At 55.7% G+C, this 24,618-nt stretch overlaps 2 protein-coding genes across 2 annotated transcripts; one reads left to right on the forward strand and one right to left on the reverse strand.

Moving 5' to 3' along the window:
* Positions 1–19: 19 nt before the first annotated feature.
* On the reverse strand, positions 20–1,341 carry MIEN1 (migration and invasion enhancer 1). The gene is made up of 4 exons (XM_082602975.1): positions 1,219–1,341; positions 1,018–1,115; positions 578–654; positions 20–490 (listed from the first exon to the last, which is right to left on the reverse strand). The coding sequence occupies exons 1-4, from the start codon at positions 1,305–1,307 to the stop codon at positions 407–409; spliced, it is 348 nt and encodes a 115-aa protein (XP_082459101.1). The 5' UTR covers positions 1,308–1,341; the 3' UTR covers positions 20–406.
* Positions 1,342–8,842: 7,501 nt separating this feature from the next.
* On the forward strand, positions 8,843–17,540 carry GRB7 (growth factor receptor bound protein 7). The gene is made up of 15 exons (XM_082602867.1): positions 8,843–9,089; positions 13,173–13,329; positions 13,442–13,595; positions 13,783–13,939; positions 14,066–14,187; positions 14,279–14,356; positions 14,674–14,811; positions 15,150–15,260; positions 15,457–15,555; positions 15,852–15,932; positions 16,045–16,161; positions 16,327–16,387; positions 16,517–16,604; positions 16,709–16,802; positions 17,023–17,540. The coding sequence occupies exons 1-15, from the start codon at positions 9,026–9,028 to the stop codon at positions 17,167–17,169; spliced, it is 1,668 nt and encodes a 555-aa protein (XP_082458993.1). The 5' UTR covers positions 8,843–9,025; the 3' UTR covers positions 17,170–17,540.
* The last annotated feature ends 7,078 nt before the right edge of the window (positions 17,541–24,618 follow it).

Here is a 24,618-nt window from a genome sequence, read left to right on the forward strand (position 1 = left end):
ACACTAAAAAGCGCACACACACACACACACTAGTGGGCACTGGTGTTTGCAGTACCACTTTATTGCCAACAGCTGACATTGCCTGGGTTTAGTGGAAAATAAATTAGAACTATGGTAGCATCTCACAGGCATGGCTAAGCTGGAGAGGGGAGAAGGTTTTTGTGGGCACTGATCCTGGGAAAGGGGTATAAGGTGGCTGTAGAAATGTCCACAGAGAGGGTCTTCTCTTTCACCCCTAAGACCGCAGAACCCTCCTGGTACCCAAAGGGGCACAGTGGAGGCCAGGGTCTCTTAGCTACGGGGAGCTAAGTGCGGTGAAGGAGGCTGTAGGGAGCCCTCCGCAGAACCAAAGGGGCGACCGAGGCTGGGATCCCAGAAGAGAGCAGGAACCCAGAATCACGTGTCGTCACAGGATGACGCAGGGAGGGCGGCTATTGGTGATCTTTTCTAGGGGTTCTCCGTTACTGGCTCTTCGGATGGCCTCAATGAGCTAGAGGGCAGAGATGGGGAATGGGATGATGCGTTCATTGTAGGGGCAGGGTGACCCAGGGGTCTTCCCAGCATGGCAAGTACTCACATCTTTCTCATAAGGAAAACCTCCATTCTCCAGCTTGGAGAACACCAGCTGTCCATTGATTTCGATCTCAAAGGCCCCTGGTATTAAATAAACGGATGAATGAACTGTATGCTGAGAACAGGCAAAAGTCAGGGGAGGCCCTCCACACTCCTTAGATGAACACAGGCTCCTCCTTCGTGTCCTTCGCGGGCCCCATCCGCTTCCTTTGAACTTGGCTTCCTAACTCAATAGAGGGTTCCCTCCCCTCAACCCTACACTTCAGTCCCACCCATTTTTCCCAACAGGCTTCATCTGTAACCGCCCCCCTCACTCAAGTTGCATGGACATTTTACTATGTGCCGGACACTGCTGGACACTCTATAAAACAGCCAGTGCCAGAGCTAGAAAGTGGTAGAGCTGGGATTTAGAACACTGACTCGGCAGGTGTTCTGCGGCCTCACCTGTGCCCCCTAGGCGCGACTCGATCTCGATGCCAGGATACTGCTCCTTCACGGCACTCGCCAGCTCCAGGTAGGTCGCCTCGAAGCCGCAGGGTTCACTAGGGAGAAGATACCTGAGGTCCGCTTGGGTTTCGGGGACGGTACCTCCGGTGGACCCACCCTCCTCCGGCCCGGATTCCCCCACTGGCCGGAGCCCCTCACCAGTACTCAACCACGATGCGGACCCCACTGCCCGGTTCGACCTCCCCGGGAGGGGGCGCTACGGACGCCGGCCCTGTCTCCCCGCTCATTGCTGCCGGCTCCCCACAGCAGCTGCTTCCGGGTGTGACGCGACGCCGCAGGCACGTGACGGGGCGGGGCCGCGCGTTACATCCGGGCGCCCCCTTCAGGCGGCTGCTGCTTTGTTTTGGTACTGTCAGCAGCTGGAGAGCTGGGCTGTGAGCATGGGACCCTTTCCTGGCCTGCATTCTCAGCGCCCGACTTGCGCCGCACCTAGTGTCCGCTGGACTTCACGGTCTTATTTAATCTAATGACGTGTCTTAGACTGCAAAGCGCTTTCCAGTTTACAAAAGGAAGAGAAAGTGGGGCAAGTGGACCCAGGGCCTGGGGTTGGCTGATGGTATGGAGTAGTTGCCATTTCTCACTAGCAGATGGCATTTTATTTTATTTTATTTTTAATTAATTAATTATTTTGGCTGCGTCGGGTCTTCGTTGCTGCCCGCGGGCTTTCTCAAGTTGCAGCGAGCGAGCGCTACTCTTCGTTGCAGTGCGTGGGCTTCTCATTGCAGTGGCTTCTCTTGTGGCGGAGCACAGGCTCTAGGCACGTGGGCTTCAGTAGTTGTGGCACGTGGGCTCAGTAGTTGTGGCCCAAGGACTCTAGAGCGCAGGCTCAGTAGTTGTGGCGCACGGGCTTAGCTGCTCCTCGGCAGGTGGGATCTTCCCAGACCAGGGCTCGAACCTGTGTCCCCTGCATTGGCGGGCGGACTTTTAACCATTACATCGCCAGGGAAGTCCCACTGATGGTATTTTAAACCACTCCATAGTTACACACTCAGGTACTTCTCTTAAGCTCTAAACTGCAGGCACAGTCTGGGCAGTCGCCGCCAGTCTTCTGCCTTCTGGAAACAGGCTTTGATGCTTCGATTTCGCAGGCTCTATGCTGCCATCGCGTGCATCCAGTTCCTGCACCTCCCTGTCTCATCCTAGCCCCGCTACACAGCTGGCTTCTTTATTCCCGTTTTGTAACTCTAGAAATGGAGGCTGTCTCCCTGCCTCTATTCTCCTTGGAGTCTCACCATAATATCCTCACATTCATTTTTAAACAATTCAATGACTTACAGAGTTGTGCAGCCATCACCACACATTTCCACCAACATGGAAAAGTCCCGTGTACTTGCAGTCAATCCAGCGCCCAGCTCCAGCCCTAAGCCACCACTGATCTGCTTACTGTCTATAAATTTGCCTCTTCTGGATAGTCTTATAAATGAAATAATATGCAGTCTTTTGCTTCTGACTTCTTCCACTCCGTTTAAAGTTTTTGAGGTTCATCCATGCTGTAGCATGTACCAGTAGTCTGTTCCTTTTAGTTGCTGAGAAATATCCCAATGTATGGATGTACTGTTTTATTTATCTGTTCAATACCAGTTGATGGACATTTTGAGTTTCCAGTTTTGGGCTGTTTTGAGTAATGCTGCGATGAATGTTCATGTAAGTGTCTTTGTATGTGCATGTGATTTACTTGGGTAGATTCCTACGAGTAGACTTGCTAGGTTGTATGGAAAGTTTATGTTTATCTTAAGAAACGGCCAAACTGTTTTTCAAAGTGGCTGCACCATTTTACCTTCCTACCAGCAATATATGACAATTTGTTTCCTCATATCCCTGTCAAGACTTGTTGTCTATCTCTTTCATTATAGCCATCCTGATGGGAGTGAGGTGGTTTTAATTTGCATCGCTCTAATAACTAATGATCTTGAGCACCTTTTCATGTGCTTATGAGCCACCCATATATCTTATTTGGAAAAACACTTATTCAAATCTTTTTTTTTTTTTTTTTGCGGTACGCGAGCCTTTCACTGTTGTGGCCTCTCCCGTTGCGGAGCACAGGCTCCGGACGCCCAGGCTCAGCGGCCATGGCTCACGGGCCCAGCCCCTCCACGGCATGTGGGATCTTCCCAGACCGGGGCACGAACCCGTGTCCCCTGCATCGGCAGGCGGACTCTCAACCACTGCGCCACCAGGGAAGCCCCTTATTCAAATCTTTTGCTCACTTTTTTTTTTTAACATCTTTATTGGAGTATAATTGCTTTACAATGGTGTGTTAGTTTCTTCTGTATAACAAATGAATCAGCTATACATATCCGTATATCCCCATATCCCCTCTCTCTTGCATCTCCCTCCCCCCCACCCTCCCTATCCCACCCCACTAGGTGGTCACAAAGCACCAGCTGATCTCCCTGTGCTATGCAGCTGCTGTTTTACATTTGATGGTGTATATGTGTCAATGCTACTCTCTTACTTCGTCCCAGCTTACCCTTCCCCCTCCCCGTGTCAAGTCCATTCTCTATGTCTGCATCTTTATTCCTGTCCTGCCCCTAGGTTCATCAGAACCTTTTTTTTTTTTTAAGATTCCATATATATGTGTTAGCATACGGTATTTGTTTTTCTCTTTCTCTTTCTGACTTACTTCACTCTGTATGACAGACTCTAGATTCATCCACCTCACTACAAATAGTTCAATTTCGTTTCTTTTTATGGCTGAGCAATATTCCATTGTATGTATGTGCCACATCTTCTTTATCCATTCATCTGTCAGTGCACACTTAGGTTGCTTCCATGTCCTGGCTATTGTAAATAGAGCTGCAGTGAACACTGTGGTACATGTCTCTCTCTCTCTCTCTCTTTTTTTAAATTTATTTATTTATTTTTGGCTGCTTTGGGTCTTCGTTGCTACGTTGCGGGCTTTCTGTAGTTGTGGTGAGCAGGGGCTACTCTTTGTTGCGGTGCGTGGGCTTCTCATTGTGGTGGCTTCTCCTATTGTGCAGCACGGGCTCTAGGTGCACGGGCTTCAGTAGTTGTGGTGTGCAGGCTCAGTAGTTGTGGTACACCGGCTTGTTGCTCCGTGGCATGTTCGATCTTCCCTGACCAGGGCTCGGCAGGCGGATTCTTAACCACTGCGCCACCAGGGAAGGTCACATGTCTCTTTTTGAAGTATGGTTTTCTCAGGGTATATGCCCAGTAGTGGGATTGCTGGGTCGTATGGTAGTTCTATTTGTAGTTTTTTAAGGAACCTCCATCTCCATAGTGGCTGTACCAATTCACTTTCCCACCAGCAGTGCAAGAGGGTTCCCTTTTCTCCACACCCTCTCCAGCATTTGTTGTTTGTAGATTTTTTGGTGATGGCCATTCTGACAGGTGTGAGGCGATACCTCATTGTGGTTTTGATTTGCATTTCTCTAATGATTAGTGATGTTGAGCATCCTTTCATGTGTTTGTTGGAAATCTGTATATCTTCTTTGGAGAAATGTCTATTTAGGTCTTCCGCCCATTTTTTAATTGGGTTGTTTGTTTGTTTGTAATTAATTAATTTTATTTTTGGCTGCGTTGGGTCTTCGTTGCTACACATGGGCTTTCTCTAGTTGTGGTGAGTGGGGGCTACTCTCCATTGTGGTGGGCGGGCTTCTCATTGTGGTGGCTTCTCTTGTTTTGGAGCACGGGCTCTAGGCACACGGGCTTCGGGAGTTGTGGCTCCCAGGCTCTAGAGTGCAGGCTCAGTAGTTGTGGCGCACGGGCTTAGTTGCTCCGCGGCATGTGGGATCTTCCCGGACCAGGGCTCGAACCCATGTCCCCTGCATTGGCAGGCAGATTCTTAACCACTGCGCCACCAGGGAAGCCCCTGTTTTTTTTTGATATTGAGCTGCATGAGCTCCTTCTATATTTTGGAGATTAATCCTTTGTCAGTTGCTTCGTTTGCAAATATTTCCATTTAGAGGGTTGTCTTTTTGTCTTGTTTATGGTTTCCTTTGCTATGCAAAAGGTTTTAAGTTTCATTAGGTCCCATTTGTTTATTTTTGTTTTTATTTCCGTTTCTCTAGGAGGTGGGTCAAAAAGGATCTTGCTGTGATTTATGTCACAGCGTGTTCTGCCTGTGTTTTCCTCTAAGAGTTTTATAGTGTTTGGCCTTACATTTAGGTCTTAATCCATTTTGAGTTTATTTTTGTGTACGGTGTTAGGAAGTGTTCTAATTTCGTTCTTTTAACTCTTCATTGCCATGCGGGGGCTTCTCAATGCGGTGACTTCTCTTTTTGCGGAGCATGAGCTCTAGGCGCGCAGGCTTCAGTAGTTGTGGCTCGTGGGGTCTAGAACGCAGGCTCAGTAGTTGTGGCACACGGGCTTAGTTGCTCTGCAGCATGTGGGATCTTCCAGACCAGGGCTCAAACCCATGTCCCCTGCATTGGCAGGCGGATTCTTAACCACTGCACCACCAAGGAAGTCCCCTTTTGTTCATTTTTAATAGGGTTGTTTGTCTCTTTAGTGTTGATTTTTAAGAGTTCTTTATATACAGTTGGTCCTTGAACAACACAGGTTTGAACTGCATGGGTCCACTTATATGTGGATTTTTAAAAGTACATAGTACAGTACTACATGATCCAAGATTGATTGAATCTGTAGTTGGAAACTGGATAGGGAGGGCTGGCTGTAAAATTATACTCAGATTTTCAACTGCTCAGGGGTCGTCGGTGCCCCTACCCCTGTATTGTTCAGGGGTCAACCCTATTCTGGATACAAAGTCCCTAATCAAACATACGACTTGCAATTATTTTCCTCCAGTCTTCCACAGGTTTTTTTTTTCTTTTTTTTTCTTTTTTAAAAAATTTTCTTAATGGTGTCTTTTGAAGTGCACAATTTTAAAATTTTGGTAAAGTATAATTTATCAATTTTTTCTTTTGTCATTTGTGCTTTTGCTGTTGCATCTGAGATCTCTGCCTAACCCAAGGTAGGAAGATTTTCCTGAATAATTTCTTCTAGAAGTTTTATAGTTTTAGCTCTTACATTTAGGTCTATGGCCTATTTGAGTTAATATTTGTACATCGTATAAAGGAAGGGTCTAAATATGTCTTTTGGCATATGGATATTCAATTGTCCCAGAACCATTTATCAAAAAAGACTATCCTTTTCCCCATTGAATTGTCTTGGCACCTTTGTCAAAAATCAATTGACCAGGGACTTCCCTGGTGGTCCCGTGGTTAAGAATCCGCCTTCCAAACCAGGGGACTTGGGTTCGATCCCTGGTCGAGGAACTAAGATCCCACATGCTGCAGGGCAACTGAGCCTGCACGCCACACCTAGAGAGAAGCCCATGCTCTGCAAGGAGGAGCATGCGTGCCGCAACTAAGACCCAACACAGCCAAAAATAAATAAATAAATAAATAAATAGTTGATATTGAGGAAAAAAAAAATCAATTGACCAGAAATGTCAGAGGTTTTATTTGGACTCTTGATTCTGTTCTACTGATCTATAAATCTATTCTTGTTTCTTTTTTTATTTAAGACATTCAGATATAATTTATACACAGTAATACACATCCTCTTGAGTGTACCGTTCTGTGAGTCCTGTTGTCCATCCACCCGAGATACACGCATCTCCATTACCTCCCCATAAGCTCCTCTGCTGTCAACCCCTCCTCCTCCTCCCCGACTCCAGATCTGCTTCCTGTCCTTAGCATTTTGTCCCCTCCAGAAAGTCATATAAATGGAATCCTATAGCCCTTAGCCCTCCGGGTCTGAGTTGGCTTCCCTCTCCAGCCTATCCTTCAACATCCAGAGTGATTTTTCCAAAATATAAATCTGCCTGCTCCTCTGTGCCTCTACCTCAGCCCAGATGGACCCTGCAGGGTCTGGCCTCTGTCCATAGTTCCTGCTGGTCTGGACAGACAGGATGGATGGCTCTTAAACCAGGTTTACAGAACAACCACCCGAGGGCTTGTCAGTACCACACATTCCTGGGTCTTGGCCCCAGAAACCGAGATTCAGTAGTTGGGGAGGGGCCCAGGGATCTGTTTTTTTGTACAAGCTGAGGGAGATTTGGAGGCCGTGGTCACAGGCCAGTTTTGAGAAACAGAGCTGAGTACCAAGCCTTTCCCCACACCTTCCACACCTGCTCAGCGTCACCTGTGTGGCCTCCTCTCCTTCCTTCTCCGCCCACTCTGCCTACGCATGCTCTGTCCCATTTAGTCAAGGGCTTTGGCACTTGTTCCATCATCATGAAAGGTGCCCCCCCCCTCCACTTCCCATCCACCAATCCAAATCTCTCTGCCCCAGACAACTTCCCCTCTGCTCAGTTGTCACTTCTACAGAGAAGTCTTCCCTAACTCCCCGGGTAAGCCATTCTCCCCGCATAGTTGTCTCCTGTCATTTCTTTCTTTCTTTTTTTTAAGTTAATTAATTAATTTATTTTTGGCTGCGTTGGGTCTTCGTTGCTGTGCACGGGCTTTCTCTAGTTGTGGCAAGCAGGGGCTACTCTTTGTTGCTGTGCGTGGGGTTCTCATTGCAGTGGTTTCTCTTGTTGCAGAGCACAGACTCTACATGCACAGGCTTCAGTAGTTGTGGCTTGTGGGCTCTAGAGCACAGGCTCAGTAGTTGTGGCTTGTGGACTCTAGAGCGTGGGCTCAGTAGTTGTGGCACGCAGGCTCAGTAGTTGTGGCTTGCGGGCTTAGTTGCTCTGCGGCATGTGGGATCCTCCCGGCCCAGGGCTCGAACCCGTGTCTCCTGCATTGGAAGGCGGATTCTTAACGACTGCGCCACCAGGGAAGCCCTCTCCTGTCATTTCTTATTATTTGTGTGATTCTTTGATTGACACCAGTCTCCCTGATTGGGCTGCATGAAGATAAGGGTGGGGTCTGTTTTGTTGCTCACTGTATCCCCAGTGCCAAGCATGGGGTTGGCTTATACTAGGTACTTAACAAGTATTAGTTGAGTGGATGAAGGAATGATTGAATGAGTTGTCTGCTGTGTTTTGCACAAGCTGTCCAGTGGCCCAGGTGACTGTGCCCCCTCTCCCACATCTTTGCTTAGTCCGCTCGTACTGGTTTTTCCAAGGAAAACACAGTTTGGAGAAAGTTGAGCCTGGAGCCACTCCTTCTTGGTCCCCCAGGGAAGACCTCTTATCACCCCTATGAATTGTTGGTTAACCCACTGTCACCCACTTGGGCTGGGAGGCGGCTGCTGCCTTTGATCTCAGCCTTCCAGGCCCTCTCTCCACCCTTGTGTTTGCCTAGTGCTGAAGGAGAGCGCTAAGGGGAGTCCCCTGGCACCTGGCCAGAGCTTTCCCCAAATCACTCCTCCCGCTATGAGACCTTGCCTAACCCCTTCGATTTTAGAAGAGGAAGCTGAGACCCTGGACTTTGCTTAGAAGGGAAGATATATGCTGGGTGCCTCTGAAGGGCCAGGGTGCAGCCTGGGTGGCCAGACTGTGGCTGGAGGTCAAGGGGCAGGCCATGTTGCTTGACTCCCTCTGGCTGGCTTCCCTCTTTCTCAGAGTGCCCTTTGCTCCAGGGGGTACTGAGGCACTGTCTGAGCAGCAGACAGGCCCCCTAAATTGGCCAATGAACAGACCAGGTTTGGGGAGGGGCATGGGGAAGAGTGGGCGGGGCCATTTCCCCTGATTTTCCAGGCCCCAGCCCCTCCCTCCCTGGTCTTGAGGATCCTAGATCTTCGCTCTCGAGGCTATCCGGTTCGACTGTCTCTCCCCTGGCACCTGCTAAGAAGGACAAAAACAATCCCAGCCAGCGTAGAGTGTCAGGGAGTCCCCGCCCCTCCTCCTGTGCTTCCTCCTCCCCTGCCCCTCCTCCAGGCCCCGCCCCCACCTGCCCAAGATAATTTGTTTCCTTGGGCCAGGAGCCTGGACAACAGAGCTCAGCCTGCCCCCATTTCTGCGTCCAAAGTCAGGACACCCTCCTACCACCTGTAGAGAAGAAGGAGCAGATTTGAAATCAAGTCCAGGTATCTGATGTTCCTAGACAGAGCCGGACTTCGAACGCTGTGTCCTGCTACTCCTGCTGGGGCTCCTCCAGGTAAGGGGACCGAGATCGGTCCCGGACGACAACCTGCTCCTACCCCCAGCCACACCAGGGCCCCAGGCTGTGCCAGTCTCAGGGCCAGGAGCTGGCTGGCCGGATGCCCAGGTGGACAGGACGGGCGGCCGCCTGGCTCCCCTCCCCCTCCCCCCTCAGTGATGTCAGGCCAAGGGCGGGGACAGGAGGGGGACAGGTAATTAAGGGCTTGGAGTCTCCCTCCCTAAACCGGCGGCCCCAGCCAGGTGTACCAACACCCAGGGTCCAGGTAAGGACCAGAGCGGGCACTTCATCTCGGAGGCGGGGAGCATCGGCAGATGCGGATCAATAAGGAAAAAGATCCGACCTCCTGCCGTGTTGCTCTAGCGGCCTCGCTTTCTCTTTTTCTCCAGTCTCCCATCCCGCCCCCTCCTCACCATCCACCCCCAGTCTCTCCCTCTGCTCACTTCCCGTTCTGCCTGTTCCTTCGTCCTTCTCCGCATCTCCCTCTCCCTAACCTCCCCTACCCCGGACACACTCAGGAACCAGCTGATGGGGTCGGGGAAGCAAGATACCAGATTCTCTCCCCCTGGAGACGCGGCTTTCCCGCTGAAACGAGCCCTCCCCACATTCCCAGAAAGAGAGCTAGGAGAGGAGTCCGAATGCCGAGGGAGCTGCCCCAAGTCTCTCCCTTGTTCAGTCTGACTTGACCCCAGTTTGAGTTCCCCCAAGTCTTTATTAAAGACAGACGCCTCCGCGGGGGCAGCGGGGTACCCTCCAATTGGGAGGGCAGTAAAGGAGAGGGATTCTTTTCATTGCTAGAGCTCCGTCTCTCTGGATTGTATCCTGACCCAGGAACACAGGGTCCTGCCCTCGGGTGGGAAGGTGGGGCTGGGGCAGGCCCGGGGGGCGGGGGGTGGTCTCTTCTGGCTTCAGAAAGAAGTGGTCTCGGCAGGCTGGAGGGCTAGATGCTGGGGGATCTGCAGCCCGGGGGGTTTCTGGGGAGAGTGTGTGTGCTTGCGGGGCGGGGAGGGCTGCGTCGTCTCTCTGAATAGGCTGAGGAAAGACCCGGTCCGAGTCTGGGCCTCCCTGGCACGTTGGGAATGGAGAATGCACCTGCCCGCCATTGTCGGGCCTTGCAACCCCACTGCCCCTCAAGAATGCCCCCTCTTGGTCTGCCTGTCCTGGACTCTGCTCTCCCCTCTCCCCCTGATATCCTGCTGGGGAGGCCCCCCGTGAAGGCTAGCAGCCTGTAATGATTAACTCCACAGACACTCCAGCATTCTTCCCAAATTAAACTTTAAAAGAGCTGCCCCTCGGATTCCCATTGGGCGTTTTTTCCTTAGTTAGGGAGTGGGCGGGGCCTCAGGGTCCGGGGCCCTCCCCCCCAGCTCCGGGTCATCTAGGGGTTTCCCGCCTCCTCACCTGGGCCTTCACCCTAAGGGCTCCCCCACGGGTAAAGCCTTTCCCTCCCTCCCCGACTGAAACCCGATGGGGGCGGGGCGTGGGGTGCTGGGCCAGGCCGGGGCCTTCCCGCCACCTCTTGGCGCTTCCAGCCCCTCCCCCCACCCTGGGAGGTACCGAAGGTGGCCTTGTTTTCTACGGGCCTCTTATACTGGGCCCTGCCACCCGCCCTCGGGGCCAGCCAGGTGGGGCAAGATTCAGGAAGTAAACAAGGAGGCTGAAGGCCTGGAGGACGGGAAGGAGGGTGGGGCCGGAGCCGCCAGGGCAGGAGAGGCAACTGGGGAAGACGCCGCTGGGATTCGCAGTAATGAGGGGACGGATTGATTTGGGGGGTCGATTTCTTCAATATAACCTTCCCAGGGCCCCAGTTTGAAAGCTTCCGCTCTCTTGGCGATGGGGGTGGAGGCTGCCCAAGCGGGACAGCTAGGACCCCGTTCCTGCTCCCTTTGCTCTGTGGTCCCCACTGCCCCACTCCTGCCTTGCCTTAGAAGGGTCTAGAGAGCAGGGTGGAGGGATCTGAAGGCTAAACCCATCCCGAGGCAGCCTTCCTGCCCACAGAGGCCAGACTCTAGTCTGACTTAATCTACGCTCTTCCCTGATTCCTCTTCCCTCTGGGATGGGGGAAGGCCCAGTCCTCTGGGCCCCAGACCACCGCACTGTTGGTCTCTGGCTTCCTGGTGGAGGTAGCTCCTGCAGCTCCTCGGAACGAAGTCCCCAGGGCCGTCTGCCAGAGGTTAGACACGGGTGCGAGTGGAGTGTTGACGTGCCGGTGTCTCTTGATGTTGGATGGTGGGTGTGTCTTCCCCTTCCTGGCAGGACCCCCTGGCTTTCTCTCCTGGCCTTCCCCTGTCTGCCTGTCTGTGTCTGTCCTCTTGTGTGTCTTGACTTTCTACTCCTGTTCCCGAGTACACTTCTGGCCAGGACACCCTGGAGAGTGTATTAATTCGAAGGACCCGCATCCCCCAGGGGTGATGAGGATGAGCCCCATGGGCCAGCTCAGTCCTGGGTGCTAAGGGTGGGCAGCAGCAGCAGAATGAAAGTCTGGTGGGCCCCAGACAGGAGAGGGAGCGCTGCATGTTTCCCTGGGTTCCTTTGGGTGCACTAGGGGCACCCCTGAGAGGTCAGCTCCACTCCAGATGGGCTTCTGAATCCAGGCCAGGCCTTTCTTCTCTGCCTCCTGGGTGAGGGGGCTCCTGGGCTGGGTGGTGGCTACTGGGGCCCATTGCAGGTGCCACCTGTGCTGGAGGAGTTGGAGTTAGGCCAAGGGTGGGGAGGAGGAGAAGATGTCAGAGGAGCCTCAGCGCCCCCCACCACCTCCTCCTCCTCCCCCATCCTGTTCCCGGCCCCTCCCCCTTTCCTCCCAGGCCAGTAGGTTGGGGGCCGGAGTGGAGGGGGTGGATAGGGGCAGGGTTGTTTGTGTTGCTCCTAAGCCAGGAAGTTGTGCAGATGAGTCAAAGTTGAATGGAGAGCCCCAGGCAGTGCTGTCCCACCCCACCCTGACTCACCTGTCCCCCAGATCTCCTCATGCCCTCACTTAAGGGTTGGGGACCGGCCTCATCCTGGCGGGGGGGTGTCAATCCCAGGTACCTTGGGCACCGAACAGCACTGGCCCAGTGTCTGGAGAGCAAGCAGGGGGCTGAACTGTGCGTCCTCCCAGGTCCTCCCAGGTCTCAGCCCAGCCAAAAGGGTCTTGGTTCCTGTGGAGGAGGGGCCTGCAATGCCTCTACCCGCTAGTGGGCACCTTTGCCCCATCTCTTCTCTCCTTACTCGTCCTGGATGCCTGTGGGTGATAAGACATGGGTGAGACCCTGGCCTTGCCTGGGGTGGCCGGGCATCTTCAGACCAGTGGGTGGATAAGACAGGTGCGCGGTAATTGGCGCAGAGGCCCCAGCACAGTGCGGAGAGGGAGCCCTTCAGTCTGAATGTGGAAAATCCAGGAAGGCTTCTCAGAGGAAGTGGCTCGGCATTGAGGCCTTAAGGAATTTAGGCAGGAGGAGGGGCCTGGGGAAGGCACACAAGGTTTGGGGGCTGCTAGGGCGAGGGCCCCCAGGCTAGCTTTCTCCCTCCCACAGCAGCTGAGCCCACCTCCTGCCCTCCTGGTTCCTGTCCTTCCGCACCTCCTCCTCCCCTTCTGTGCATCACTCGGCACGTTGCCACAACAGGCTCTGACAACAAAGCGCTGGAACAACCTGGGGCAGAGCCCAGAGGAGTGAATGCCCCACGTTCAGACAGGGTGACACCGAGACCCTGAGCCCCAGGCCGTCTGTGCGTCATGGAGTCTGTGGCTGCTGCCTGGCTTGTGGTGGGGGACCCTCTCAGCTCTTCCCCTGGGCAACCTGGGCCTAAGGAAGAGCACTGGACTTGGAGCCCAAACCCCGGGTTCCACTCCCTGGCTCACCTGTGATGGGGCAACAATGCTTCCTTCTCGGGAACTCAGTGTCCCCTGTGTTAAGATGGGCACAATCTACCCTTCCTCAAAGGCTCCAGGGAATGCCAGTTAGCGGGGAGCAAGGAGGTGCTGTGTAAACTCTGGGGGGCACCTTGACAGCAGGGTGAAGTCAGGAGGTCTGGGTCCTCTTGGCCCCTCTCCCCAGGACCAGGGCACAAGAGCAGCTGTGTCAGCCCCCTCTTCTCCCTCAGATGTCATGGAGCTGGGTCTGTCTCCACCTCATCTCGGCAGCTCCTCAGAAGACCTGTACCCGGCCCCTGGGACCCCTCCTGGGACTCCCCCGCCTCCCGATGTCCCTCTGTCTGGGGAGGTGAAGAGGTCCCAGCCTCTGCCCATTCCGACCAGCAGGTAAAACGGGGTGATGGCTGAGAGGGGCAGGGGGAGTGGTCGGTGCCGGGGTAACGCACAGAGGCTTGCAGTCAACTCCTCACTCCCCCCTCCTTCCCCCCACACCGCCCAGGAAACTTCTTCGACAGGAGGAGCTGCGGTCAACCTCTCTACCCTCCATCCCCAACCCCTTCCCCGAGCTCTGCAGTCCTTCTTCACAGAGCCCCATTCTTGGGGGGCCCTCCAGTGCAAGGGGGCTGTTCCCTCGAGACACCAGCTGCCCCCATGTGAGTTGTCCTGGGAAAGAAAGAGAAGGCAGGGAGCGTGGGGCGCTATGGGACAGGGGTGGACACAGTGCCGCCTCGGAGGAGGTGGGGGGATTTGGTCAGGGATCCCTGAGGGTAGAGCAGACGGGGGACGGGAAAGGACCATCCGTTGCCCTTCCCCGAGTCTTCTGCCGTTCCTGGGGCACAGGTCATAAAGGTGTACAGCGAAGATGGGGCCTGCCGCTCAGTGGAGGTGGCAGCGGGCGCCACGGCTCGCTACGTGTGTGAGATGCTGGTGCAGCGATCTCATGCCCTGAGTGACGAGAACTGGGGGCTGGTGGAGGGCCACCCCCACCTAGCACTGGGTGAGTTGGGGTGCAGGGGGCTGCCTGGCCCGGGAGTCAATGCTTCACACCTTGGGCTAGGCCAGTGGCCCATCCGGGAGGCCTCGTTGGTCTCCACTGACCCCTGCTCTTTGCCCTTGACCCTAGAGCGGGTCTTGGAGGACCACGAGTCGGTGGCGGAAGTGCAGGCTGCCTGGCCCATCGGCGGAGACAGCCGCTTTCTCTTCCGGAAAAACTTTGCCAAGTACGAGCTGTTCAAGAGCACCCCAGTGAGTGTGTGTGAGGGGGGTCTGGGCACCGGACACCCTGATCCCCACCCTGGACCCTCCGTCCCTGACTCCTGGCTCTTTTCTCCCCCAGCACTCCCTGTTCCCAGAAAAGATGGTCTCCAGCTGTCTGGACGCACACACGGGCATATCCCACGAAGACCTCATCCAGGTGAGGGGACACCCCCATTTTACGGCATATCCATGACTCTGCAGGAATGCCCAGGGCTTCTTGGCCCTTAAGCCTGTGCCTTCCGTCTTTGGGGTGGAAAGCCCAGCGCAGCCCTAAGTGACTGTGGACAAGTCACTTTCTCTGCCTAAGCATCAGTTTCTTTGTTAAATGAAGACAATAAATGTATGTGGAGCACCTCCTGCCATAAAGGCAGGTCCTGGGAAGCCCTCTCTGTGTGTGTGTGTGTGTGTGTGTGTGTGTGTGTGTGTGTGTGTGGCCACCTCTAGGCCTCTCACCCTGCTCTCCTCTGGCCTCAGAACTTCCTGAATGCAGGCAGCTTCCCAGAGATCCAGGGCTTCCTGCAGCTACGGGGGTCAGGACGCAAGCTTTGGAAACGCTTCTTCTGCTTCCTACGCCGGTCTGGCCTCTATTACTCCACCAAGGGCACCTCCAAGGTGAGGTCTTGAGGGCGACAGCCCCAGCCCCTCAGATGCCCCATCCCTGGTCCTTCTAGGAGCTGCCCCTTCTCTGTTGGAACTCCTGGACCTTTCACCCTCTAGGCTCGGAGACCCACAGCTGCTCTTCTTTTCCTCCCAGCTTACCTGCCTCAGGAGTTAGCAGTGGGAGAGGCAGGTGAACTGAGTTCAAGTCCTGGCTCTGCTTCTATGTGCTGTGTGACGTGGGGCACTTCTGTGCTCCTCTCTGGGCCTGAATTCTCCCCAGCTGGCTTAGGGGGGCAGTGATGGGGGATAGGGTCTGCCTTTACCAAGTCTTGCTCACTTGTGCCGTGCAGGATCCGAGGCACCTGCAGTATGTAGCAGATGTGAATGAGTCCAACGTGTACGTGGTGACCCAGGGCCGCAAGCTCTACGGGATGCCCACGGACTTTGGCTTCTGTATCAAGGTGAAGAGGCTGGCCTGGTCTGGGAGAGAGCAGGAGCTGCTCAGGCACCAGGATCCTACATGGGGCTTTTAAGCTCCCTCTGGGACCCCCAGACTCCTCTCCCTGCACCCTGCCCTGCCCCACGGAGACGGGAGACGGGAGACGATCTCTGGTCCTAAAGGCAGATATAGGAGCAGCCAGTTTCCTCTCCCTGCAGCCAAACAAGCTTCGGAATGGCCACAAGGGGCTTCGCATCTTCTGCAGTGAGGATGAGCAGAGCCGCACCTGCTGGTTAGCAGCCTTCCGCCTCTTCAAGGTGAGGTCCTGGCACTGGCTTGGGGGCTGGCCCAGCCCTGGGGATCCCTGGCGTGAGGGAGGAGTTATAGCTCTGCCCTCAGGAAGGCTCCAGAGTGAGGGGGCATCACAGCCTTGCTCTCTCAGCATCCTTGGTCCAAGGCTGGAGTCTCAGCTCTGGCTTCAGGAAAGCCCCTTATCCAGGGGCAGAGATGTAGCCCTGCTCTCGGGGAGCTCTGGTCTGGGTAGGGGGGGTGCCGCCGCCCAGCTCCCAGCACCGGCTTGACCTCCGGCCTTCTTTCTCTCTCCACCTCCCAGTATGGGGTGCAGCTGTATAAGAATTATCAGCAGGCACTGTGCCGCCACCTGCGCCCACCCTGTGTGGGTTGCCCGCCCTTGGTGAGTGTGCCCAGGGGTGTTAGTGTGGGGAGACGGGGGAGGCACCCAGGCCCCGTGCCGGGGATACTTGGGTCCTGCTTTGACCCGTCCCCCCATCCTGTCCAATCTGCAGAGGAGTGTCTCAGACAACACCCTGGTGGCCATGGACTTCTCTGGCCACGCCGGGCGTGTCATCGAGAACCCCCGGGAAGCTCTGAGTGCCGCCCTGGAGGAGGCCCAGGCCTGGAGGGTTTGTACTGGGGACCTACTCTCCACATGGGTACCCATGGAGTGGGAAGAGGAAAGCGAGGGGAGAGGGGAGGTCCCCGGCTGCGGAAAGAGGCTCTGTATTCTCCAGGGGCTGGTAATGCCCCAGCCACGCCCTGAGCCCCCGTGTCCCCCACTTGCTCTGCAGAAGAAGACGAACCACCGTCTCAGCCTGCCCACCCCGAGCTCGGGCACGAGCCTCAGTGCAGGTGGGTGAGGGCCCGCCGTCCCCAGGGGTGGGGGCTGCCGTGGCTTCTCTGCGCATTCCTCACGGGGGGGGGGTTAGAATGAGGGTCCCCGCCCCGGAGTGACCGCCCCTCTGCCTCCCCTCACCCCAGCCATCCACCGCACCCAACCCTGGTTCCACGGACGCATTTCCCGCGAGGAGAGCCAGCGGCTCATCGGGCAGCAGGGCCTGGTAGACGGGTAAGGGGCAGGGCTGGGCAGGGCAGCAGCGCCGGGCACAAGAGACACCTGGGTCGAGGGGGCAGCCGTGTGTCCTCGGCTGCTATTGCCCTGTCTCCCGGCAGCGTGTTCCTCGTGCGAGAGAGTCAGCGGAACCCGCAGGGCTTTGTCCTCTCGCTGTGCCACGTGCAGAAAGTCAAACATTACCTCATCCTGCCGGTGAGTAGTCCCAGGTTCCTGCTGCAGTGGAGATGCAGGACTCCCAGCAAGCCGTCCTCCCCGCCAGGCCCCCTCCCCGCCCTGGCCCCCAGTGGGCCTGGGGTCTCCCGCTCTTTCCTTCCTCCTGCTCAAGCTGTGGGGACCTCAGCCTGGCCCAGGAGGGAGCTCATTCGGCCCCGGGCCCCTCCCTGACCTCCCACCCCCTATGGCCACACCCCAGAGCGAGGAGGAGGGGCGCCTGTACTTCAGCATGGACGAGGGCCAGACCCGCTTCACCGACCTGCTGCAGCTTGTGGAGTTCCACCAGCTGAACCGCGGCATCCTGCCCTGCTCGCTGCGCCACTGCTGCTCCCGCGTGGCCCTCTGACCACCACGCAGGCACTCAGCCCACTCTGCGCTGCCCACCCACCTCCGCTCCTGGGGTGCACTCGGAGGGGGCAGAAAGTGGGGCCAGGGTCATCGTGAATGGCTGGGGGCTCCCCCACTCCGGTTTCCTCCTCGGCTCCTGGCCTCCCTCAGGCCGAAAGTGCTCCCCGCCCGGTCCACCCTTAACTTCTCCTTAAGGGAAGGCACTTGGGTGGGCATCTCCCCTTCCTGGCGCTGCTCTGGGGCAAGGCATTATGGGAGAAATGGGGGCAGCCCAGGTGGTCTTTACACTCCACACTTTGTACAGACTGAGAGGCCAGTTGACCTCTGTTTTATACTAGTGACAATAAAGATTATTTTTTGGTACTCGCAGGGGTGAGTTCTGTCTGGCAAGGCACGGTCAGGTGGAGAAGAGAGGAGAGGTGGGCACCAGTCAAGGCCTTGAGAATGTGTCGGATGGATGGAGGCCACATGCTGGCCAATCCTGGATGTGTCTTGAGGTCCTCTTTTGGTCATCGGAGAGTTTCCGGTGCCCAGCATGGAGCCTGGCCCATAGTGGGTGCCCAAGGATTGCTTGTTAAATGAATGAATGGACAGGGAACTGTCATCCAGGTGAGGTTTCCTGACAGGACCTAAAGCTATGGAGGTCATTCTAACAGGGCCTGGTAGCTGGAGATGAGTCAGACAGCATCCGTGTCCTTGGCAAGTCCTGGGGCTACCTGACGAGATAAGGGGTCCTGAGAAACGCACGATCTACCACCACCAAGTCACACGATGGCTCTGTTACCTTAGCTCCAACAGGTCCCTGTGACGCACCCCCCACCCCCCGCCCCGTCAACCCTCTCCCTCCTCCCCAACCCCAGGTCTGCTGCCTGTTCTTACAGTTGGTTCTACGCCCTGCAGAAAGTCCTATAAATGGAATCCCACAGCACTCAGCCCTCTGCGTCTGGCTTCCCTCTCCAGTCTGTCCGTCAACATCCAGAGTGATCTTTCCAGTATATCACTCTTCCTGCTCCCCCATGCCTCCACTTCAGCCCAGATAGACCCTGCAGGGTCTGGCCTCTGCCCACTGCCCATACCAGCCCGTGTTTTTGTCTATGAGTTTTATAGTTTCGGCTCTTACATGATGGGGGAGCTTTATAAGAAAGGTATCAGACTGGTAACACCTGAACTGCTGCTCAACCTTCAGATCACAAAGAGATAGACCCTCCCTCCACACGTGTGAATCAACGGGGCATTATTGTTGCCAAGAAATCAAGCTCCCTGAATCCAATGACTAGTTTATCGGAAATAAAAGGAAAAGAGGAACACATGAAATGACACATGGGGATACAATTACCAAAATCCAGATTGGGAAACTACAGAACAGATAACCCAGTTTCTTCTTCAACAACAAAAAATTACAAGAAGAGAAAAGATGGGGACTCTCTAGGTTTCAAGAAATTTAGACATCTATCAAGCAGATGTAATGTGTTGACCTATTTGATTCAAATCCAAACTAGAGAACTGTAAGAAGCATTTATGAGCAATTGGGGGAAATTTGAACTCTGATGAGATATTTGATAATATTAAGGAATTATGGTTAACTTTTTAAGGGGTGATAGTGGTATTGTGGGTTTTTTTTTTTTAAGTCTATACGTTTAAGAGATTCATTCTGAAGTATTTATGGTTGAAATGATGTCTCAGCTTTGTTTTTAAAATAACCCAGAGGTTAGGGGAGAGAGTATGAGTATAGTCATAGGTTGACCATGAGTTGACATTGAAGCTGGGTAATGGGTACATGCGATTCATTAAATTATTCTTTAATTTTTGTATAAGCTTGAAAATCTAGAATAATTTTAAAAAATTTAATGTAGGATCTCTCCCCAAATCTTTGAGATTCGTTGGCCCCGAGGTGGTGGGGTCCCATTTTGTAGGTGAGGAAACTGACTCCTCCTCAAGGAGAACTGCCCCAAATCAGTTAGTGGGAGAGCCAGGCCTGGGCTGTTCCCCTGCCCCTGCCTGGCTGACTCCCAGGTGGAATTCCCAAGTGGCCTGTAGGGGGTCCTCCCCTGGAGAGCCCCCTCCCTCATCTGCAGCCCTCTGGCTGATGGGAGGTGTTGTCCTGAGGTGACCTTGAGAAGGACCAACCTCTACAGCCAGCCCTTGGGCCAGGCTTGGCAGCTCCAGCAGCCACTCGTGACCGAAGCATCTCCAACCCTGGCTAATCCCAGGCTGGGGAGCCAGGCCTGTCAGACAGAGGTGGGCAGAAAGGCCTCATCCATCCTCAGCCTGGAACCTTCCGGGGTTTACCCTGAAGAACTTACTGCAGCCCAGGTGTGAGAGGGGTGCAGATTTTGTTTCTTTTTAGCAGGATTTAAGGAAGCAGGGACCAGTGCAACTTGCTGCCTGCCACCTGCCACAGTTCCCAGAACCATCTTATCAGTGGCTGCCCCTCGGGCTCGAGCTGGCTGGTACTGGCTGTGTGCTGGCCATGGATGCCCAGGGCCACTTCCGAAGCATGGGTGCAAGGGGTCCAGGCTGGGGTGAGAGTAAAGGGGTTAAAATGAGTCACCTCTTAAGCATGTCCAGGTGTTTAGGCTGCATAAAAACAGGACACAGGACTTCCCTGGTGGCGCAGTGGTTAAAAATCCGCCTGCCAATGCAGGGGACACAGATTCGATCCCTGGTCTGGGAAGATCCTACATGCCACGAAGCAACTAAGTCCATGTGCCACAACTACTGAGCCTGCGCTCTAGAGCCCACGAGCCACAACTACTGAAGCCCGCGCGCCTAGAGTCCGTGCTCCGCAACAAGAGAAGCCACCACAATGAGAAGCCCGCGCACCTCAACGAAGAGTAGCCCCCATTCACCGCAACTAGACAAAGCCCGGTGCATCAATGAAGACCCAGCACAGCCAAAAAATAACTAAATAAATGTTAAAAAAAAAAAAGCTCTATTTAAAAAACAAACAAACAAAAAACAGGACAGTGTCCCCTCACAGCCTAAGACACAGGGCAGGAGACAAAGCCCTTCTGTGTCAATCAGCTAATTGGAGTATGTGAGACAGAGATCATTCCCATTTTATAAATGGGAAACTGAGGTTCAAAGAGAGTCCCCCCGAGGTCATAGATACAGTTAGGGATAGAGGTCAGACTCAGCCCATGTTGCGAGTGGTGAACACAGTCCTCCCTTGCCCTGTCCCTTTTTCTCTGCCCCCTTCTGTCTCAGTGCCACTGTGAGGGACCTGGACTGCTGGGGGCCTTTAGAGGTAGCAGCTGGCTCAGCCCTGAGCTGGATACTGGAAATCGGCAGCTGGACATCCTTAGTGAGTGGCTGAGATTGCTGGCTTCCTGGAGGAGAGGCGGCAGTTGAGAGTGTGGGAGACAAGGGCCCCTCAGCTCACAGAGAGACCAGGGCAAGATTCCCCAGCTCTGGGGATGCAGCATGACCCACAGAGGCCAGACAGCAGAAGGGACTGCCAAGGAGAGCTGCAGTGCTGGATAGCGGAGGCCTGTGGTGATGAGGAAATCTGGGCTGGCGGGAGGAGGCGGGGCAGGTAGAGGAAGTAGAGGCTAGTGCATCAGATAATGTCTTTTCAACATTAAGTTATTGGGTTTGATTATCTTAAAAAATGTGCTTGTTAAAGAACATTTCAGAAACCGGAAAAAGACATTGGGAAAGAAAAGGAAATTCCCCATATCTCCCCCTGCTGAGGAGGACGCAAGCATTGAGAGAGGGTGATGCAGGGCCACATGCAGGGAGCTGGCCCTAAAAGGCCTGTAGTACGTCATAGACACCGGCTCCTGGGGCTAGTGTGGCTGCTGTGAGCCTGGCGCCAAGGTGCAGAGCTGTCCTTGGCAGCAACTGGGCCTGTAGGAGGGTGTGGCCACAGGGTTGGCCTCCCTGCCTGCTCAGGTATGGAGGGCAGGGAGGGCTGGTGCCAACTTTCTGGACTCTGGGAAAAGGTGGGCATGATTCTAGGGGAGCCCATCTCTCTCCTAGGGTGTCCTGGGAGGGTCATCCAGACAGACAAAACTCTGGCCAGTTCATTCTCTCCCTGCTCCCCAGACATCCTGGTCAATGAAATCTATGCAGCCTCCAAGTTCATGAGTGCAGGACCTCCTGGTGCAGGCCTGAGGGTTCCACTGCAGGTCAGTGACCCTGCCTGGCTCCTTCCTCTTGCTCCAGTGCCAGGCACACCGAGGAGGGAGGGAGGGAGGAAAGGAGAGAGGCAGGGGAGCCCAAGGACGCTCAGAAAGATCCTTTCTTCTGAACTGTCTACATGAGCACTTTTCAAGTGTTCCAGCAGGGGTTTGGGGGCAGGTTGCGGAGCTTTGCACTGCCTTTATATCTGAGAGTTCGGCTTCATGGTGTATTTGGAAAAAAAAAAAAAAAAAGGCTTCCACTACTGAACCACCTATCTGGTCCAGCAGGCAGAAAAGAGGAGCCAGAGAGGTCAGGAGTTGGTCCAACTTGCACAGAGGTCGGGGAGTGGTGGGGTTCTGTAGCAGAACCTCAGCTTTGGGGCTTGGGCATGAGGTGTGCGGTAGTCTCTTCAGACAGAGTTTCAGCTGGGGTAGGGAGTTGGGAGAGGAGGCAAAAGAGAGACTCGGATCTTGGGGAAGTTTGATGTTGCAGACTGGCATCAAGAACCACAGGGGAGGGGCTTCCCTGGTGGCGCAGTGGTTGGGAGTCCGCCTGCCGATGCAGGGGACACGGGTTCGTGCCCCGCTCCCGGAAGACCCCACATGCCGCGGAGTGGCTGGGCCCGTGAGCCATGGCCGCTGAGCCTGCGTGTCCGGAGCCTGTGCTCCACAACGGGAGAGCCCACAACAGTGAGAGGCCCGCGTACCGCAAAAAAAAAAAAAAAAAGAACCACAGGGGAGTGGGTGATCCTGGGGGCTGAGGCTGGTGCTCAGGGGTCCCTCATGATCTCCATACAGGAAGGGGTGCTGGGAAGTGGTACCATTTGGGCTGAGAAGGGTTGTGCTGGACCAGGTCCTAACGAGGCCTGAAATTCAACCTCATGTGGGTTGAGCCACGATGGCTTCTAGCATCCTCTTGCAGGGCCGCGTCTACCCCAAGGAAGCGGCAGGTTTTTCTTTTCCGGGCACCTGGAGGGCTGTTTAGCCGGAGCTGTGTTTTCATGGTAAGCAGTTTGTTTTTACTCGGATTGGGTTTATCTTGATGTGGTTCTGGGGAGGCTGAGGGAGAGTGGGAAGCCAATGCCACTATGTGAGGGCCACCACGTGGATCCCTCTAAGTTCTCTGTAGTGGCGCTGGGCCCTGTGACCTTGGAGTGTGAGGGGTAGCTCTACGCGGGGACAGAACGGGCCACCTGTACCCCCACAGACCCGCAGCCGATGGACGTGTCCCTCTGCATCTACCTGCCCAACGCGCGCCCTGAGTTAGATCCAAGACAGGGTAGAAGTGCACATTCCTACCAGACGTTCCAGGGTATCTCCTTTCTCCCCTCTCCTCTTACATCCATCAGTCCGATACAGGTTCCCACCTTTTGGTTCCCTTCTCCCAAGCTGAGCCATCCGTCCCAGACATCTAAGGGATGAGCTGGGGGTGGGAAGGGGCGGCTGGGTGAGTAGGAGTGAGGATGCAGCCGGGGACCCATCGCACAGTCGCTCTGGCTCCGCAACACGTGCGCAAGCTGATCTGCACCCTCCGCAAGCCCCTCCTTCCTCCTCTCCCCCCGGAACAAACCGGCCTGCACGCGGTCGCCGGCGCCGACGGGCTCGAGCGGTCGCGGAGGTGCGGGCACCTGTCTGGACAGAGCCCCCTCCGCCTCTGAGGCTGAAAGGCCGGTCGGCTTCGCCAGGGGGGTGCGCTTGCTGGGGGGCGGTGCCTGACTTTCAGCTGACCCGGCCCCGCCGAAGCCGCCGAAGATGCGCCGTCGATCCCCGGGCCAGCGGGAGTAGGCTCGCGCGGCGCCACAGCAACGAGCCCATCCGTCGCGGGGCAAGGGGATTAGTTTGCTCTTCATTGCGAGTCGGTGGGCTGGGTGAAGGCCTCTAGAGACCAGGCGGGTGGGGAGAGGTCTGAGCGCTGCATCCAAGCACCGCGGGGCCTCCGGGGGCGAAGGCCAGGGAGGACCTCGCGGGCGCGGCGGTCCGGCTCCCTGGGACCCTCTCCCCCGCCTCCCGACCGCCCCGAGCCGGCTCAGCCGCGCGGCTGCAGTGACACCCAGTGGCGGCGGCGGGAAGTGCAAGCGCCTCTCCCTCGGCTCCCGTTGTTAAGGTCCGCACCTCTCGAGGTTCCCACTCGTGGTTACGAGCGGGCACCCCCAGGGGAGAAGGCCTCGCTGTGCAGACTGCCCGGCGGGGCACTTCCCCTTCCCCTCCCCCAGTTTCCTCCCCTGCAGTCGCCCGAGCGCTGGGAGATCCTGCAAGGCTTCAGTGCCCGGAAGGGCGGAGCGGGGCGCAGCGGCGGCGCTGGGCTGTGACCCTGAGCAGTTTCACTTCTGGATCCTGCTCGGGGTGTGAAGGGAGAGTACCTGGGCTGGGGGAGGAGGGGGGGACACACGGCTCGCCGAGGTCCAGCGCTCAGGACCCCGAGTAAAGGATGGGTTTTTACTCCTGGGGTGTCACGCGACCCACGCCTTCCTCCATTTTCCATCCCCCGTCCCGGCCCCATGGGTTCCACTCCGCAGTCCCCGGAGCTACCTCTCCTCCCCAGCAGCAGCCGCCTCCGCGGGGGCTGCCGACCCCCGGAGAGGCCCCGAGCGGCGTGGGCGGCAGGAGGAGCGAGCTGTGAAGCCGCAGGCAGGGGGTTAGGCTGCGGGCGGCTGAGACGCCGAGCTGTTTCTCAGAAGTGCCGCTGCCCCTCCCCTCACACCCCCCTCAACTCCCACCTCGCACCGCACTCCTTCCCCCCTCCACCCGGCCTTCTCTTTCCTCTCCCAGGCACCCCCAACCCGGGAATCTGGCGTCTGAGTCCACGAAGAGCTAAGAGGACGTCCTGACAGAGGACAGGGGCCCGGGGTTCAGACCCAACCTCACTGCCCATATTCAGAGTCTCCCACCATTCCACTGTCCGTCCCTGTCCCCACTCCCCACCCCCAGCTTGTGGGCCGGGATTGGAATTTTATAGAACGGTTTTCTACGACCACTTGGAAAAATCATAGGCCGCCATCACCCTGGCTCCAGCGCCCCACCTCCCGCCCAAAGAGGGAAGGAAGAGGGGCAGAACCTTCTCTCTCTCCTATTCTTGTTTCTGGAAGATGGGAAAGGTCTGGCTGGAGCAGTGGGGTTGAGGCCAGGCTGTCTCTGGTGGAAAGAACTTCCGAAATCCCTGACGACTCCAGGGAAAAAAATCAAGGCGCAGAGAGGGAAAGCAAAGTGCCCAGGGTCACCCGGAGAGTGGCAGGGCTGGGACTGGCACCCGGGAGTCCAAGTACTCAGCTGGAGTCTGCACAAGGCCAGCATTTGCTTTACGGAGACTACAGAGCTTTGCTGGA

This window comes from Mesoplodon mirus, assembly GCF_964341445.2.
Source record: "Mesoplodon mirus genome assembly, chromosome: 18".
NCBI lineage: Eukaryota > Metazoa > Chordata > Mammalia > Artiodactyla > Ziphiidae > Mesoplodon > Mesoplodon mirus.